The sequence below is a fragment of the Anabrus simplex genome, chromosome X (genome assembly GCF_040414725.1).
Source record: "Anabrus simplex isolate iqAnaSimp1 chromosome X, ASM4041472v1, whole genome shotgun sequence".
In the NCBI taxonomy this organism is placed as follows: domain Eukaryota; kingdom Metazoa; phylum Arthropoda; class Insecta; order Orthoptera; family Tettigoniidae; genus Anabrus; species Anabrus simplex.
In genome coordinates, this window is record NC_090279.1 from 222,076,434 (window position 1) to 222,096,905 (window position 20,472).

At 39.0% G+C, this 20,472-nt stretch overlaps 1 protein-coding gene across 9 annotated transcripts in view; it reads left to right on the plus strand.

The window, feature by feature from the left end:
• The window catches only part of Mhcl (Myosin heavy chain-like), a 399,178-nt gene that overhangs the window by 317,929 nt on the left and 60,777 nt on the right, over window positions 1-20,472 (plus strand). For all 9 annotated transcript variants that reach the window (XR_010861825.2, XM_067159638.2, XM_067159641.2 and 6 more), the window contains one exon: window positions 12,353-12,502. Coding sequence is in view for 8 of the 9 variants with exons in the window: in XM_067159638.2 (XP_067015739.2) it covers window positions 12,353-12,502 (150 nt within the window). In the remaining variant the exon portion in view is untranslated. The remainder of the gene's footprint in view (window positions 1-12,352; window positions 12,503-20,472) is intronic.

A 20,472-nucleotide genomic window follows, 5' to 3' on the forward strand; every position in this document is an offset into this window, starting at 1 on the left:
TCTCAACTTGGGAGTGTGGGTTGGCGACCATGCGGCCCTTAGCTGAGTCCTGGCATTGCTTGCACTTACTTGTGCAAGGCTCCTCACTTTCATCTATCCTGTCCGACCTCCCTTGGTCAACTCTTGTTCTTTTCCAAACCCAATGCTAATAGAGCACGCGAGGCCTAGGAAGTCTTTCATTTTCACACCCTTTGTGGCCCTTGCCTTTCTTCGTCCGTTACTTTATTTTTCGAAGTGACGGATCCCTTCTTTTTTTCTCTCTCTCTCTACCCTGTGTGGGTGGGGGATGCAGACAAAGAATGAACCTATGCTATCCCCTGCCTGTCATAAGAGACGACTAAAAGGGGGGACCAAGGGATGATTGAATTGGAACCATGAAACTACTTGTAATTAGTACCATCACGCGGGGAACACCATGGGTCGCCTTTAGTTGCGAATAGTACTACTATGTTAAGTACGTAATAGGTTTATGATTAGTAGCAGCAGAGAGATATTCACTGTGGGTTTCTAGTACCCATGATTAGTACCACTATATGCGGAACATCACGAGATTACATTGCCTTTGATTTGTACCATTATTTCAGAAACACCACGAGTCTGGGTGTTGCCTGTGATTAGTACCACTATATGAGCGACACCGTTGGTCTGTGCTGCCTGTGATTTGTACCCACTATGTGAGGAACACCACGGGATAGTACAAGTCCCTGTGTGAGGTGCACCATAGGTTTGCGTTGCCTACGTATGGCACCATAATGTTTGAAACACCATGAGTTTTTTATTAGTACCTCAACTTAAGAAATACCATGGTTCCACTTTACTAGCAATAAGTACCATTATGAGGGACCGTTGACTGGATTTTGAACCCCTCTAGACAACAAGCATTTAGGATAGTGCTTGGAAACAGTCTCTTGGCTAGTAGTATAGTTTGCGGGTCGGATCCACTGATTGTTTTAAATTCATATCCATTCTTCATCATCACGTTTTGAATTCTGGTCAGTTGGATGGATTTTGTACTTTTAAATTGTCATTGCATTTTGTCTCATTTTGTACCATTAGAGGCCGATGACTTAGATATTAGGCCCCTTTAAATAAGCATCATCATCACTCCAATTTATTAGCTAACCTATGAATTATTACGTATGTTAAACTTAATGTCTTGTTGTCTATATTAGTACAAGCATCTTTCTAAAAAAAAAAAGTACATCATGAAAACTGAAACGACAGTTACAACGTGGATGATGTAAATGTAGCTTTCAAATCTTTGTTTTCAAAGCTGATAAAATGTAGAGAAAACTCACATAAAAAAGCCATAGTGATGAATCATGTGTATTAACAACACTGCCTTGTAGAGTAGTAACATTTATGACAATAAAATGTTGAGAAGTAAAATTGGTACTGTTGATAGGATTTATATATGGAGCGGAGGAACTTCTTAGTTGAAGTAGTGTTATCAAAAGTAGTAAAAATAACTGAGAGTTACCCCTTTGGTCCTGTTGTGCTTGTTCTGTGTATGCCCGTCTGCTGACACACTATTTTAACTGTTGTTAGCTGAAGGTGTTCTGAGAATGGAACAAAACCTGTACTAATATAGACTTAAAGTTTAACCCTCTTGGAGCCAAGAGCCGATCTGGTCGGCCGCTCCCCATCAGCTGGAAGAGGCCAGAGCTCCGCCTCCACTCTACTACTGTAAAGTGCCAGGCCGTTTTCAGTGGAAATACATGTATTTTAAAATTCGCGTATATCTACCGGTGTATAGCAAAAACCGGCATGAAATTTTCTACGTATCAACTACGTATAATAAGAAACTGGTTTGGAATGATATAAAGAGTCAAAGACATTTTATTGTTGATTTATAGTTGTCGATAACATTTATTTTTAGAAAGAGAAAAATATTTTCGAACTTTCTCGCTCAATATCTACTTTGAAAAAGTAATTTACGATACAAAAGAATATACGTAATTATGTATAATGTATTTCTAAATACAATTCTATAGAATAATTAATTTGAACGAGAAAAATAAAAACGTAAAAAATAAAAATTCAAACATATGTCACTAATAAAAACAAGACAATTTTACTCACCGATAAAATTCGCGTGTATGTATCGGTGTTTGGCAAATACTGACAACAAATTTTCTACGTGCGGACAACATAGTATTAAAATCATTCTGAATTATTAAATAAGTAAAAAATAGTAGTTGATATTATAGTTTTTTGTTTTCAAAAAAATAGTTTCTCTTTTTCGGTTGTAGTATATATTAGAAAAATAATTTTACAATACAACAGAATTTACGATATTAAGAAATGTATGGCACTAAATCCATGATTTGTTTTGAACTACTAAGCGACCGCTGCTCAGTTCGGTACCTGCAGTTTACGAGGTGAATCATGGTCAGTGAGACGGATCCTCTCAGTAATTTTTCTTGGTTTTCCAGACCGGGGTCGCCCTCTCACCCTCAGATATCTCCTCAATTGTAATCACTTAGGGTCACTTAGATTGAGTGAACCTCGAACCAACCTTCAGGACCAGGCGAAAATTCTTGACCTGGGCGGGAATCGAACCCATGACCTCCGGGTGAGAGGCAGGCACGCTACAGTTGGCCCGCGGAGACCGGCATTTAGGTAATGATAGAGGGCTATATGTGACTATAAGGTTTAGCAGAGAGTAAGTGAAAAGTAAATTGAAGTGTGATATGGGCGGAGAATCAGACGGTAGGACATGTTTAGGTCCCAGAACTTGCTTGAAGGAGACATGAGGTTGAGGAATGTTGTCAGGTTCATTGGGACAAATTTCTACAAAATGTTCTCCAGAGACATCATCATCATATTCGTTATCACTAGTTTCATCTAACCCCCTATTCAGAGTAGCTTTAGTGCTGTTAGACACAATTCAACGTCTCTTCTTTAGCTGCGATGATTGCGCGGTCGTGTCTGGTATAATTTCGTCGCTACTCTCTGAACTAAATTCCCTATCACTATCCAATAAATCATCCGCGTAAACTTCGCACTGTTCTAAATACTGCATTAATTTATTGTCATCAATACTTGCTGAAAAATTATCACGTGAACAACATGCAATTTCTCTGTCACAAATCCACTGACTGCAAGGAGCAATATCTTACTGACCGGTTAGTGGTATTTGTAAACACAGGAAACGACTCTTGTGAAAGGTATAACACCCTCTTAGAACTGCCAAAGCAAGGCTAGGCACACAATAACGTGTAGCCCCTTAACTACAGGTTGTAACAAAAGTATGCACATCACTATAGGTTGTATATCACAGAATTTTAAGCCGGCCGATGTAATCGGCTCTGGCAACTTCCGACTGGATTGTTAACGGCCGACCAGATCGGCTCTGGCAATTTAAAGGGCGCATGCTCACATTACCGCCTGGCACCAAGAGAGTTAACATATGTAATAATTCATAGGTTAGCTAATTAATAAATTTAAGTATTGGAAGGTGGAATCTTCTTTCAAACCTAAGTTGTTGCATTGTTGTCGTCAATTTATGGAATACAATGTTGATAATATCTTCGTCACTGAAATCAAGTTTTGAGTCATCACCATTTACCCATTCACTTATTTCACCTTTGTTGATCTCTTCACATTCAGGTATTTGTAGAATTAGGTGTGCTATGTTTTCGTCTTTCTCAGTGTTGTTCTCAATTAAAATCCCATTGAAAACTTTATTGCAACATCTTTCTTGGTTTGATGATTTTATTTTCTCCCAGGATTGAGCTCACTAGTCTACCACAATTTTCATGTTGATGCCTTTCAGGATTTCAGAAACTTTTTTTGATTTTTTGACTCTTGGAACATGTTTCTAAGAAATAACGACCGGTAGTGCCTTTTAAAGCATTCTATTGCACCTTGGTCTATGGACTGGATCAGACTTGTGAAAACTGAACAATATCATCATCCTGCAGGCTGTATGGGAGCATTATCAATTAACAACACTGCTTTTCTGGGAATGTGTGCCCATTCAGTGTTATGTTTCTGTGAAAGACAGGAAGAGCATTTGCCAGATTTTGATATGCACACAGGTCACATTCGGTGAATTCCTGAAGCATTACTGCAGAGCAAAGCTGTGTGCCCTTAAACACTCTCTTCATATCTGAACCTGTCTCATCCGCATTGAAAACCTGTTTTGCAGAAATGAATCCATTTTGGTTTTGAAAATGCCTGCAGGATTGACATCGGCTAACTTTTCTCACAGAGTATATTTATTACTCCACCTATTCAATACAATAATACCACGTTATGTGGTTAAATAAACATAGAAATTCTAAATTTTAAGGCGACATGTTTCACCCTTCTTTTATTGGGCATCATCAGCCTTATTTAATTCAAGAGCAATCATTGTTTAGAGGACATTGACCTTTACAATTTATAATAATTGAACTGTGATTTCTTAAGGTAGTAACATTAAGGAGTAGTAGTTATAAAATTTGATGTTGAGACATAACATATACAACACATGTTAAAAACATTGTAAACAAATTTAAAATCGATATCCAAACGAAAATTTGTGTGGAAGTGGATCCTCTTCATAAGAAAATTCGAGCATATACTTGCTTGGAGCAGTTGTCAACACAAGTCTTCAATAGACTAGATTGGTAGAAACATTGTGATTGAATTTAGTTTATTTTTTGCGAACCGGCGCTAAAAAAATATTGGCCAGGAGAAAAAGCGAATGTTTAAAATTATCTTATTAAGTTGATTGATCCAAAAATTACCATAATATAACCAGTGAAAAAAGACGTTGATGGGCTGGATGAAGCTGCTTTTTTTTTGAGACGAATATATCAGAGTATTTGACAGGTATGTTTGACTGTCACGTGAAAGTGTAGTCCCTCTAGATGATGTAGATGCAGTCGTTTAACTGCGGCCAGTATCCAGTAATCGGGAGATAGTGGGTTCGAGCCCCACTGTCGGCAGCCCTGAAGATGGTTTTCCGTGGTTTCCCATTTTCACACCATGCAAATGCCGGGTCTGTACCTTAATTAAGGCCACGGCCACTTCCTTCCAATTCTTAGGCCTTTCCTATCCCATCGTCGCCATAAGACCTATCTGTGTCGATGCGACGTAAAGCAAATAGAAAAGAAAAAAAAAGAAGCTGTAGAACGCCGTATGTTGATGCCCAAGAATTATGTATTATGTAAAACGGGTACTTACTCATCCGCCGTAACTATGTCTATCTTAATGTATTAGCAGCGTTGGTCTGTCTCCTCGTGTTGCATTGATGTGATAGAAGAGGAGGGGAATGCTGAGGCGGAGCATTACATGTCGATGTTAATGTAGAAGGGGGATTGTTTGAAGGGGCCGGCTTAGTATTTGGTGAGATAAGAGGAGTATTTGATTCAAAGGTTTTAAATATTTGTGCGACTCTGTTCTGATTTGGATTGACTATTTTTAATAACTTAGGCGTTAAAGTATATAAGGGACTCTTGTCTTCCATATCATCATTAAGGTTTCGATCTTTATTAGATGTTTTGTCCAGAAAAATATATATTTTCTCTAATTCATTTAAAAGTTAAGAGAGTGGAGTGATCGCACTAGGTATTCTATTCGTCATGGTATTACAGATCATAATAACACATTCTACTAACTGTTGTTATTATACTGAACAGCTCTCTGCACATCCTTTACACTTGCTGATGTAAGCTTATAAAAATTAGTTTACTTTTCATTTTTTTAAAGATAACTGTGAAATTTGTAATAAAAAGTATGGTAATGTCATTAACATGCCAGGCTGGGAAGATGGCCTTCTGAGCTCAACTTGGCATGTTCAATCCTGGCTCAGTCCGGTGGTATTTGAAGGTGCTGAAATACGTCAGCCTCATGTCGGTAGATTTACTGGTACGTTAAACTCCTGCAGGACAAAATTCCAGCACCTCAGCATATTTGAAAACCATAAAAGTAGTTCTCTCTCTCTCCAGTCGTTCCACTCATGACTGAGTATCGTGACCCAAGGACTTTGTTGTTTCTTTTATAAGCTGATGCCATTCTGTACGAACTTGCATTTTCTGGACAGTAACTCTCCATGATCTCTCTTACTTGATCATCCCATCTTTTTGCGACCTGTCCTCATGACCTTGTGCCTGAAACTTTTCCTTGGACAATTAATTTTTCCAGGTTGTCATCCTCTCTTCTGATAATGTGACCAAAGAATTGCAGGATTCTCTGGTACACAACTTGGCATAAACTTTCTTGTATTCCAATTTCCCGGATGAAGGAATCATTTGTTCGCCTGGCTGTCCGCGGTATTCGCAACATCCTTCTCCAACACCACGTTTTAAAGGCGTTGATGTGGTTCCTGTCTTTAGTTTCACATCCATACAGGAAGATCTAATGGACTCATCTTTTCTTCATATTCATAGATATTGCTCTAACTTCCCAGATCTTCTTTAATTTTGCCATAGCTGTACGTCCTAGAATGATGTGATGTTTGATTTCTTTTTTGCAGCTACTTTTATGCTCGATTATTGAACCAAGATAAGGAAACTGACAGACTCTTTGGGGATTGTTCAGGTGCTGTGGCAGCTAAATCTCTGCACCTTTATTGACAATCATTAGTTTTGTCTTGCTCCAATGAATTTCCATATCAAGATTGTGACTTTCCTGTTGTAAACGATCCATTATCTCGACAAGCTCCTGTACACTGCTGGCTGCAAGTGTGGTGTTGTCTGCAAAACTGAGGTTATTAATTCTCTTCCTAGCAATCGAAAATCCTCCTTCCGAACTGTCGAGGGCATGCCTCATGATATGTTCACCACAGATGTTAAATAATTGAGGTGATAAGATGCATCCTTGTCTCACACCTTTGGAGACTTTGGAACTTGATGATAGATCACCACCAACTCTGACTTTGGCCATGTTGTTAGCATATAAGCCTTTTATAAGTGAAATGAGATGAGATGGAATTCCCATTTCCTCTAGAACACACCATAACTTCGGCTACAAAACACAATCAAAGGTTTTTTGGTAGTCAGTGAAGCACAGAAACAGAGGCATGTGCCTTTTCAACCGACTGACGAATATTTGGAATCTGTTCTGTAGTTCCTTGTCCCTTGACAAAGCCAGCCTGTTCTGACAGGAGCTGATATCTAATTTAAGGCTTCAAACGTTGATAATATTTTACTTGCATGTGACATTAGTGAGATGGTTTGATAATTCCTGCACTTCCTTTTTGTGGAATGAAGATGGCCATACACCACTGTCCCATATCTTGTTATAGATGAAGTGCATTAAACATACTCCTTCTTTTCCCATTTCCTTAATCATTTGCCCAGTGATGTCATCACTTCCTGATGCTTTATGATTTGCACAGTATCTTTTCCATCTTTCAGTGGCCAGTTGTTTCTCTCCAATGAGGGTACCATCTTCATCTTCCACAACCCATGAACGGGGCTTGAAGTCACGAGTAATTTTCTTGACCTTAATAAAGAGATCACGGGATTGACAGTATTGCTTATGCAGTTCAATCTCTTCACAGATTTCATGAATCTGGTTTGCCTTATCAAGTCTGCACTCAATCAATCAATCAATCAATCAATCAATCAATCCAATCAATCAAATCAATCAATCAATCAATCAATCACTACTGATCTGCATTTAGGGCAAGCACCCAGGTGTCAGTTTTCCTATCTGTTGTTTTCCTAGCCTTTTCTCAAATGATTGCTAAGAAATCGGAAATTTATTGAACATCTCCCTTGGAAAGTTATTCCAATCCCTAACTCTCCTTCCTATAAACTAATATTTGCCCCAATTTGTCCTCTTGAATTACAACTCTATCTTCATATTGTGATCTTTCCTACTTTTAAAGATGCCACTCAAACTTATTCGTCTACTGATGTCCTCCCACGCCATCTCTCCGCTGACAGCGCGGAGCATAACACTTAGTCGAGCAGCTCGTCTCCTTTCTCCCAAGTCTTCCCAGCCCAAACTTTGTAACATTTTTGTAACACTACTCTTTTGTTGAAAATCACCCAGAACAAATTGAGCTTGTTTACTTTGGATGAATCAAGTAATACTGGTGAGGGTCCCATATACTGGAACCGTACTCTAGTTGAGGTCTTACCAGAGACTTATATGCCCTCACCTTTACATCCTCACTACAACCCCTAAACACCCTCATAACCAAGTGTAGAGATCTGTACTCTTTATTTACAATCATATTTATGTGATTAATCCAATGAAGATCTTTCCTTATATTAATACCTAGGTACTTACAATGATTGCCAAAAGGAATTTTCACCCCATGAACGCAGTAATTAAAACTGAGAGGACTTTTCCTATTTGCAAAACTCGCAACGTGACTTTTATCCCCGTTTATCATCATCCCATTGCCTACTGTCCATCTCACAACATTATCGAAGTCATTTTGCAGTTGCTCACAATCTTGCAACTTATTTATTACTCTGTACAGTATAACATCATCTGCAAGAGGCCTTATCTCTGATTTCACTTCTTTGCTATATCATTGATATATCTATAAAAACATAAAGGTCAATAATACAGCCTTGAGGAATTCCCCTCTTAATTATTACAGGGTCAGATAAAACTTCACCCATTCTATCTAATTTTCTGAGATCTATTTTCTAGAAACAGAGCCGCCCATTCAGTCATACTTTGGTCAAGTCCAATTGCACTCAATTTTGCCAGTAGTCTCCCATGATCCACCCTATCAAATGCCTTAGACAGGTCAATCACGATACAGTCCAATTGACCTCATGAATCCAGGATATCTGCTATATCTTGCTGGAATCGTACAAGTTGAGCTTCAGTGGAATAACCTTTCCTAAACCCAAACTGCCTTCTATCAAACTAGTTATTAATTTTGCAAACATAATCAGAATGGATGCCTTCCCAAAGCTTACATGCAATGCATGTCAAACTGACTGGCCTGTAATTTTCAGCTTTATGTCTATCACCCTTTCTTTTACACACAGGGGCTACTATAGCAACTCTCCATTCATTTGGTATAGGTCCTTTATGCAAACAATAATCAAACAAGTACCTCAGATATGGTACTATATCCCAACCCATTGTCTTTAGTATATCCCCCGAAACCTTATCAATTCCAGCCGCTTTTCTAGTTTTCAACTTTTGTATCTTACTGTAAACTTTATTGTTGTCATAGGTAAATTTCAATACTTCTTTAGTATTAATCACCTCCTCCATTCATTTATTTATTTATTTATTTATTTATTTATTTATTGCACACTACAGCATTTCTAATCTCAATTACAGTGGCTTTTTTTTTTGCTTCAACTTAGTCTAATAACTTAATATCTGAACTATTCTAGTATTATATTTACGTTGAGAAAGAAATATTACATACCTAATCCTTACAAGAAACACGTCTGGACGTTATCCTTATAATCAACAACACCGGGCGAGTTGGCCGTGCGCGTAGAGGCGCGCGGCTGTGAGTTTGCATCCGGGAGATAGTAGGCTCGAATCCCACTATCGGCAGCCCTGAAAATGGTTTTCCGTGGTTTCCCATTTTCACACCAGGCAAATGCTGGGGCTGTACCTTAATTAAGGCCACGGTCGCTTCCTTCCAACTCCTAGGCCTTTCCTATCCCATCGTCGCCATAAGACCTATCTGTGTCGGTGCGACGTAAAGCCCGTAGCTTATAATCAACAATCTTTACATACTGCTGACTGAATACTTCTGCCTTTTGAAGATCCTCACATACACACTCCCCTTGTTCATTAATGATTCCTGGAATGTCTTTCTAGGAACCTGTTTCTGCCTTAAAATACCTATACATACTCTTCATTTTTCACTAAAATTTGTATGGCTGCCAATTATGCTTGCCATCATGTTATCCTTAGCTGACTTCTTTGCTAGATTCAATTTCCTAGTAAGTTCCTTCAATTTCTCCGTACTTCCACAGCCATTTCTAACTCTATTTCTTTCCAACCTGCACCTCCTTCTTAGTCTCTTTACTTCTGTTATAATAAGGTGGGTCTTTACCATTCCTTACCACCTTTAAAGGTACAAACCTATTTTCACATTCCTCAACAATTGCTTTAAACCCATCCCAGAGTCTGTTTACATTTTTATTTACCTTTTCCCACCGATCATAGTTACTTTTTAAAAATTCCCTCATTCCTATTTTATCAGCCACATGGTACTGCGTAATATTCCTACTGTTAAGACCTTCCGTTGTATCACATTTATTTTTAACTACCATAAAAACAGCTTCGTGATCACTAATACTATCTATTACTTTGGTTTCTCTATAGAGCTCATGTGGTTTTACCAGCACCACATCCGGAATATTCTTTTGAATCTTCCGAGATAGTGATGCGTGCATTTTAAATATTCATCAGTTTCATAATTGTTACTTTTTAGCTGTTTCCTTTCCTTTATTAGCCTCAAAGTTTCGGCACTTAACCATAGCTTCCTAGGAAATGGATTGTGGCCATGTATTTTCTTGCTTGCACTACCCGCAGCCGTCTTCAGGTTGTTCCATACCGAATCTGCAGTTTCAGTGGGATTTATTCTTAATGACTGTAGTTCGGAACATAAAAGCAATAACATTAAGCATTTTTCTTCCTTTCCTAGGGCAGTAAACAAATTACTTGAGGCAAAACTTCAGAAACTGAGATACAGTATATTCTTCGATCGTCAGTTCTCTGCTTTTATCATTATTGGATGTAAACAATTATAACCCTCAAATTGATTGGCACAGTCAGTGTTTAATATACTCTAATTAACTATAATACTGGTTCTGTATGCATTTTTACTCCAGGATGTTATAAAGAAGGATTACCTTTACCATTGTATTGAGTAAGATGTTTCAAAGATTAAACATTTTAGCTGTAAATAATTTGTGAAAATTCATTCCTTTATATCTCAGGAATCACAAAATGAGGGTTGTCATTATATACCCCTAAAGTCTTTGATTATATACACCTACAAAAATGTTTAGACTCAGATTTACTTGCATATGCGTAGATTAGCCTTTAGTGTAGATATTGGAGTGCCCATAGGTTAGGAATGGAACCCTATGAGCCGATTGCAGAAACGTTGACTAGTTTTAAGCCTTAGACATCGTTTACCTAAACAACGTCTAAATCGATCATGATCTTCCATTGCATAAACAATGTTCATTCTGGTGTTTAATAGACATCGTTTAAAGCTTCAATATTGGTTAAAAAATGGAGACAGAAGTATCTTTCATGTAACTCTTTGCTTGTCGCAACCAATGAAATTCGTCGGTGCTCGCACTGAATGCTAGTCAGCTGTTTGTCTTCCTACACATTACTCAAATATGGTTAAGCATGAGCATGACTTGCCCGCAGATAAGAATATCACTTTCGGTGGAAATAAAATCTCATAATATTATCGACACTAAAGCGACGGGCATGTAGCTTTGATTATAGCGTTGTTACGGTGAGTGTAATCTACTCTGCGAAGGAAAGATGAAACAATAGTAATGTGTAACCGAATGTGTTGTAAGAGATGTAGATGTAGCTTGCATTCTGGAGATCTTAGTTTCCCTATTTTTACACCAGGCAAATACTAGGGCTACTATGATGGCCACGGCTCTTCTTGCCCAGTAAACAGTAATGACCACCACTTGCCTTTACCTATCTCATAGTTGCTGAAAACTTGTCTGAATTAGCGCAACCACATGCAACCTGCTTTTTAGTTTTCATTATTGTGTGTGCTTACTTGGCAGTAAATATAAGTGAATCCCTCCCGGTTGATGTATGTGACAGCCTTCTGACAATTGGGACAAGTAATTCTGATATGTATGTAGTCAAAGTGACCTATAATTTCATGAAAACCCCCCCATGCATGATAAAATATATCAGTTGCCAAGAATTGTATTCAAGTTGACATTTACCGGACTGTCCCTTTGTCACTCTCAAGAAACAAGCTAAATCAAATTTTAAGCTCTAGGTACCTCCCCGTACATTTCAAACTAATTGCTGTGATTTCGCAGTTGGCGACCCGGAGAGGTCGTCGGACTAACCTTTCTTTCCGGAATCGTCTCAACATGATGATACAAATTACATGTTTCATGGTACATAACCTCTTATTGTGATTCACTCCTCTCATTCGAGGTTAAACAGTGCTCTTGGCAGTGTTTCGGTTTTAGATGATGTGCAAGTGATAAATAACGTATCTGCAATGCAGCAGCTGTACTTAGGCATTGTTTAACCGTAGACATCGTCTAAACACCGTTTCTGCAATCGGCCCATTGTATCCTGGGCCATTCGAGAAAGCCCACATGTAGAAAAGCCGATAAGAAAGAGAATAACCAAAAGGTAGAGTAAATGATGAATGGACTTGTACACAGCTCTATATATTTGTCGGTATTACTTTCAGGCTGTGCGACTTGAGCTGGAGCTGAAGGAGGAGAGAGTGGCAGCCCTGACCCAGGAGCTGGACGAGCTCATGTTTGGTGGCAAGACCGAGGAGGAGGTGGCGCATCTCAAGAAGACCAAACACGAGCTTGAGAAGAAGGTCAAGGAGCAGGTAGGGTAGAGTCTGCAATGAGTTTAGCTAACCCCTAGCTTTAGGGATTGCACACAACCTGTTTGTCGTGGATGGTAAGGCTGAATGCAACATCTGTATATATTGTACAAGGAAAAATATGCCTCTGCTTAGCTAGCTTGAAGAGCTTGTACAGCGTCTCCGAAAACCGTAAAAAGTAGTTAGTGGGATGTAAAGCAAATAACATTATTATTAAGAACTGGGAAAGCACCGCGCTGAATGTCAGTAAGATGAATCACAAACATTTCTCTAAGGTAACTGAACTAGTCTCAGATTTAAGAGGAAATAGAGATACTATTCTGTGGTCAAAGGTTGATGAAATCGAACATGCTCTCTCACTCGGCATAGTTTTAAAGATTGTAAAATAAATAATTTACACTGTTCAACAAAACAGGACACACATACTTAATAGAGTTTTACTTACGTCCTACTACCCATTGCTTTGGATTATTTCCAAGTTTGCACATCACAATGCTGTCACTGTTCACTGCATTAATTTTGCTTTTAGTTGAAGTCAGTGCCTACCCGTGAAATTGGTTCTGTTCACACGTAATTATCGTACTTAGTAGATTATTTACACGTTCACTGAAGTTACTGTGTTCATCTAACTGTACAGTAATATGAGGTTAAACGTCAACCAGCATTTGAGCTGTACTCAAGTTTCGATTCACTGTTGTAAAGACTCTAAGTGCAAGAATATTTGAATTCCACTTGAAACACAAGTTCTAATATTATAATTCAATATCTGAAGTGATGATGATGATCTGACTATAAGTTCGAATCCACTGTCCAAAATTATGAACTAATGTTTCCTGACATGTAATGTCATTTGGAAAAGTACAAGTTCAAAACTGCACTACTTGAGATGCAAAGTTAAAGTTCCTTATGACTGAAAATATTTTAGTCACCTTACATGATGAACTTCGTAGAGTTTAAGTGCAGACTTTGAAGACTGACAGTGTCACGTCCTAGAACTTCCATCAGCCAACCGGCATGGCTGGGATAATACTGTACCTAGGCTTGTCACCCGGCTTCTTTTATACTGATTCTGCCATGTGCATCACGAAATTGAGCTATCACTTGAACCTGCAATAACTCCGTTAATCCTTCACGGATTTTCGTAGAACTTGGTAGTTATGTAGATTCTAATACTGGCTACATGGTGAAGTAGTTCGAGTGATTGTACTATTTCTATTGAGCTAGTTATTAACCATAAAAGAAATGGAATGTTGAAGTGATGTTTGTCCTCGACTGACCAGCACGAGCTCACAGCAAGTTCGCTAGCAGAGGTTGGCAGCGCGTATTTTAAATTCGAAATACTTCAAGTTTGGACGCTAGACTAGCAAGCATTCCTGGTTCAATATAGAGTTTTGTCTGTGCTCTGCTCAGAATTTAAAAAGAATTGTATTTCTGTATTGGTCATGTCAACAGTAAGAAGGAAAATGCTGAAGAGAATTTAATGAACACTGGTATGCAAAGTCAGCTAATAGGCTACAACAAATTTTATTTACTCTGAGTGAAATGGTCTCAAGTATCTATATTATTAGTGGTCCTACCGATAAATACTACATAACAGATGTCCTGCACAGTTTGAACAGAATTCATGAATTCTGACTTTTGTTGCTTAGTCCGTATCAGCGCCGGGCATCAGTAACGTGGAAATAGTGTTCAATTGTGTTAACTGGCAATGGTGGTGGTTGAAAACCATGTAGTCATCAGCCCATGTCAACAAGGAAAATGAGAAAAATTAGTGAAGGACCGATTGCTTGAAGAATAAGACTAGAGGAAGTCGGACTTGCTTTACTTCAGATGTTGGAAGAAGGCCTACAACATCAAAAACACATAAAAATGATCAACAATAACATTGTTTGTTCTAAAGTATTGTGTCCCGAGTAGAGCAGCTTGCCTGAATACTGGCGGAGTTAGATAATAACTAACCAACCCCATGGCCTACCAGGAATGCGCAGAGCAGGGCGGGGTCATTCTTAGAACGCTGATGTAGTGTAGTATGATAGCATTGTTTCTAACTGCAACGTTGTAGTCTGTTAATATTGTATTCTATGTCTGGGTACAGCATCATCAGAAAATGGGTGATGTTTTAATGAAACTTGGTATTTCAGTTTACAATAAGGTTTTAAAATTAGCCCGCTGGCAGTTCCAAACACATCGATCTTTAAGTGCATATGTTCAATTAATTCATTGTAGCTCCCACAGATGTCACCCAAATGCAGTCTAACTTTCACAGATTCAAAATGAAGGATCAGTGTGTCTATTGATAAACATACAAACTGTTGTAACCAAGGTTGAAGTTTACAGAACACAACTTTTATTTGCTTCACTTTATAATATTTACACAAATAACTGAAATTTATTTTGAAGCAAAAAGGAATATTGAATCTTGAGAAAAGTCTGTCTTTATACAATATGTACAGGTTTGCAGTCTTTATATACACTTCTATCTTGAAAAGATAGTCTTTGTGAATTGACACTTTGATAGTCGAGAACTATCTGGCACACTACATAAATGTTTATGAGAGTCCTTGTTTGTTGAAGTGCCTGAATTCCTAAAAAGCAAGTTCAATTGATTGAAGAAATTCCACCTAGCGAAACTAAGGGAGCTTGCATAAGTTAGGGAATGAAAATGGCTTGTAAAAGAATTACGGAACATAGGCAGTGGAAACAGGTAAGGGAGCGGTGACCAGAGGTGAAACCTCGTACTGCCAGAAATTCAGTCCACCTGGTCGAAGCACATTTTCAAGAGGAGTAGCCTCCGTGCTCGACGTAGGGTGTATTCTGGAGCTGGACACCGGGCAAGTGGGCAAGTGAGCAGACAGGGAGCTCCTATTTATAGTACACTCGATGGTCAGGCACGCGCACTGAGGGCTGCGCGTCGAAGCTAGCAGAATGATACACAGGCGCGCGTGCATCTGGCTGGCTGAGCGTGAAAGGGAGCGCCGGACATACAACACAAACCACATTCCTGTTTACACCCGAACACGTGCTATCCTCACTTGTTGAGTAACCGCGCGTTTGTTCTCAGTTAGTGTCTTTGCACTCTTGTTAAATGGCCTGTAAATTGTACAAAAGTGCAGAATACTTCCAGGAAGGCGATATACAAGCTGTGTGTGTGCTGATTGTGAGTCAGAGTGTCTTGTGTGGAGGAGAGTGATAGCGATTCATCTGAACCTGATGAGGAAAGTCCAGCAATAATTAACAATTTATTTTCGGAGGATACATCTGGCGTTGATTTGGATGACTGGTCAGACACCAATCAAGCTGGACATATGCCCATTTATTCAAAGAACGACGATGTGAATAAATTACGTAGTGATGAATCTTGCATGGCATATTTCATGTTGTCCTTCACGCCGGCATTTCTGTCATTTCTCATAACAAACGCGGAAAAAAATTTGAACACAGTAGAAAGACCATTTACCAAATACTGCAGGTATGATAATTGGAGGCCTGCTACTTCAGATCAGATGAGAAATATTTTAGGTCTTTGGATGATAACCAGTATCATAAAAAAGCCTATTGGACAACAAACATGTTTGCTGCTCCCATATTCAATGAAGTTATGCCTAGAAATCACTTTCAGCTCATTTTAAACATTACCGAAGGTAATTTGAAATTTTCATGCTATTGTGTATGCTATTTTCCTTTATATGCACTTTAATTTGTAACTATGTCAAACTAGTTCACCTTCCTTAGAAATGGCTGGCTGGCACAGGGCATTTAAATCACCTTAGAATGCTTGGCAGTGAATGTGTTAATATTCATACACCTGCTTTCCTTTCTCCAAATGTTTCCTTGATTTCCCGGTATGGAACATCCACCTTTCCTAGGACCATGAAACCTTTAACATCCTTGCACCTCTCTTTCAGCTATTCTTTCATATCTGTCCTGCACTTTCTATCCACTTCATTCTTTAATCACCTGTATCCTTTTCTGCTCTCCTCATTTTTTTGCATTCTTGTACTTTTGTCATCAATCAGGTCTAGTATCTCCTTATCCATTGATTCTTAGTTGATCTTTCCAGTCTTCCTAACCTTTCTTCACCAGCACTCCTGATTTCATTCTTCACGACTGTCCATTCTTCATCTATTGTGTTTCCTTCAGCCTTTTCATTTAGTCCTTCTGCAACTTGTTGCTTGAAACAATCTCTCATATTCTTTTCTTTCAAGTTGTCTACATCCCACCTCCTTGCCTTCCTTCCTTCCTTTCTTCAGTTTCTTCAACTTCAGATGGCGTTTCATGGCCAACAAGTTGTGGTCAGAGTCCACGTCTGCTCCTGGGAATGTTATGCAATCCATCACTTGGTTTCTGAATCTCTGCCTGATCATAATGAAGTCTGTTTGATATCTTCCAGTGTCTCCAGGTCTCGTCCACATACACAGCTGTCGTTTGTGGTGTTTGAACCAAGTATTAGGAAGGACTAAATTATGATCAGTGCAGAAAGCAAGCAGTCGACTTCCTCTTTCTTTCCTTTGTCCCAGTCCAAATTCTGCCACGGCATTATCTTCTCTTCCTTGGCCTACCACTGTATTCCAGTCTCCCATCACAATCAGGTTCTCATCACCTTTTACATATTGTATTAACCCTCGAAGTGCTATCGTCTCACTACGAGACGATTCGGATCCCAGCTGAAGTGCTATCGTCTCGCAGCGAGACGATTCGTAAGAATTTAATTTCGCAGTGAGAATATTCCTAAAATTGATTGTTATACCGATTTTAGGAGTTATATCGATTTTACTGCGAGATGATAGCACTTCAGCTGGGATCCGAATCGTCTTGTAGTGAGACGATAGCACTTCGAGGGTTAAATCTTCTATTTCTTCATATATTCTTTCAACTTCCTCATCATCCACTGAACTAGTAGGGATATAGACCTGTACTATTGTGGTGGGCATTGGTTTGGTGTCTATCTTGACAACAATAATCCTTTCACTCTGCTGGTCATAGTAGCTTACCCACTGCCTTATTTTCTTATTTGTTATTAAACAGCTCCTGCATTTCCTCCAGTTTTATTTTGTGTTGATAATTCTGTAGTCGCTTGACCAAAATCCTGCTCTTCCTGCCAATGTACTTCACTTATACCAAGTACATCCATCTTTAGCTTATCCATTTCCCTTTTTAGATTCTCTAACTTACCACAACGATTCAAGCTTTAACATTCCACGCTCCGACTTTCAGTATCCATCTTCCTGATGTTTGCTCTCTCTTGTGGAGTCCCCACCTGGAGATTCAAGTGGGGGGGTGGGATATTTTACCCAGGAGGAAGCCATCATCAAAGCTGCATGTCCTCGGGAGTTAGTTACGGCTGTAGTTTCCCGTTGCAGCATCAACATAGCTAAGCCATGTTAAGTATTATTACAAAGCCATATCAGTCAACTTCCGAGAGGCTGCTCCCCCTTTTCGATGAACCATTCGTTAGTCTGGTCTCTAGACAGATACGGATCAGCTATTTGCTTAACTGGAACGCACTGTGGCAAGGTCACATGGTTCCTTATTTTAACAGATACGTACACTTCCACTCCATCAACACTGTAACTAAAACTGAGAGCAAACTTACAACCCCATTTATCCCCCGGCATTGTCCAGGTCTTTTTGCCTGTGACTCTCTGTACGGAATAACGTGTCATCTGCAAGAAGTCTTACTGTAATTCTAGTTCTTCACTCATACCATAAAAACATAACGGACCCCTCCTCATTAGTACAGGATCAGATAATCGTTTACTGAGATCTGTTTTCTAGAAACCTATTCACTCACTCTTTTGTGTAGTCTAATACCAGTAGTCTTCCATGATCTATCCGCTGAAAAGCCTTGCATAGGTCAAGAGGGATACAATCCATTTGACCTGAATCTAAAATATCTGCTTCATCTAGCTGAAATCCTTCAAGTTAAGCAGTTAGTAGTTTTGCAAACATGTCTTATATCAACAGAGGTTCCATGCAACACATGTTAAGCTGACTGGCCTGTAATTGTCTGCTTTATATTCTTCACTGGGACTACTTTACCATCTGGTATCACTCCTTCACCCAGAAGTCTTACCATTTCCAGCTGCTTTTCTGGTTTTCAAATTTTCTATCTTTTGTATTTAATTTTATTATCTAGTATTGCTGACAAAATACTTCTACTTTCTGTAAATCACCACATGTACACTCCGCTCGTTCATTAATGGTTCCTCGAACCTGTTTCTGCCTTAAGTCGGTGGATGCAGAGTGGGTCTCGGCACTGGACAGGCCCCTCACCTTTCCCCTTCAAGGGAGTAGTAGCCTTCCTTAAAGTACCTATACTTACTCCTCCATGTTTGGCTAAAATTCCTGACTGCCATCATGTTATCTGCAGATGACTTAGTTGCTAAATTCAATTTCGTAGTAAATAAGCTCTTCTTACTTCCACAACCAGTCTATTTCTTTGTAACCTGCACTTCTCTGTTATAATACACCTCACATAAACCCATCCCATAGGCTGTACGGTGACCACAAGGATCCTGAATTTTACAAAAATTCTAGTAGACATGATATTACAATTCCATAGGCTTAGTGGGCTGGATTGTCTCCCTCATGCCCTTCTTAACAACCATAGTACTTTTCCTTTCTATCATATATATTTCTAACTATGATAAAAATAGCGTAGTGATCACTAAACTTTCTCTACATAGCTCCTCTGGTTTTATCAACACGTTTGGAATATTCTTCCCCTAGTTAGTTCAGTCACTTTCTGATTCAGCTGTCCTTCCCAGTTAACATTTACTCTCTCTTCCATTCCCTAGTTAGCTGATTGTCCCATTTCTCTACATGTTTGGGTAATAACAAATGTTTATGACCGGATGCCCTTCACAAGAGTTGCCACTTAGCTGATTATCCTATCAAATAATTCTGGATCATTGTCACCCCTTCCAGGTCTATACACTTCAAAAACATTGTGGTGTCTATTATCCTTGGACATGAACATATGTTTCTCATCCTTAACATTTTCATGGCCTACAAATTATTTCTTCACCAGTATTAATACTCCCCCCTCCTATCGTTCCTATCCTGTTCAGCTTCATGAGATATCACTCCTCAGCTGTGTACAATATCTGGTAAATATATATCTATTAAATTACTTAATTCTATTCCTTTCCTTTTACAGTTTAACATTAAGAACTTCATGTCATCCCTACTTGAATTCCTGCTCCCTATAACCCTTCTGATCTTATACACACTGTTGCGGTTCAAGTGAAGGCAGATGCCTATCTCCTACCCACCCATTAGAATCTACAAATCTCGCTCCCAGTTTCCCGAATATCCCACTCCTTAGACTCATTTAAATCCCAAATCACCCTCCAGTCAGTATGCATCCTATGCAGTATCGCACCGATAACAATTCCGTCTCTCTTAAACACTTCCCATCCTGTCGGATCCCTGATCTGATGGCAATTTTGCTGCTTATAAAGGCAATTATGACAACCACCACATCCATTGCACGTTAACTCATTGCCATGGCAGCTGAACAATATTTCAAGTTTTTAATGTTTCCATTTCCCTCGTCCAGCTCCACATGTTTATGGCACTTTTCTTTCTTCCTCTATTGAACCACCATTGTTCCAATCCAGGCTAATTAAACGATTCTTGTTCATTTTCAGCCACCTTAGTCTGTGTCTCCCTCTTCCTATTTGGCTCTCCATCATGTGCGTCGGCATCTTTCCCTTAGCGTGTCCAAACCAACTCCATTCTGTCGTAAAGCTTTTCCACTTCTGTTTCCTTCCTGACGTCCTCTGCCCTGTCTTGTCTTTCCTCTTAAACATTTAATTTCACTGGCCTGCATTTTATTCTGTTGTCTTCAGGGGCCTGTTTCATAAAGCTACAAGTCTACAAGTGTACAAGTTGTAGTTACAAGTAGGAAATTTTTGTTTCAAACAATTGTAAGGTTGGTACATTTCTCTACAAGTCTTACAAGTCAGCTG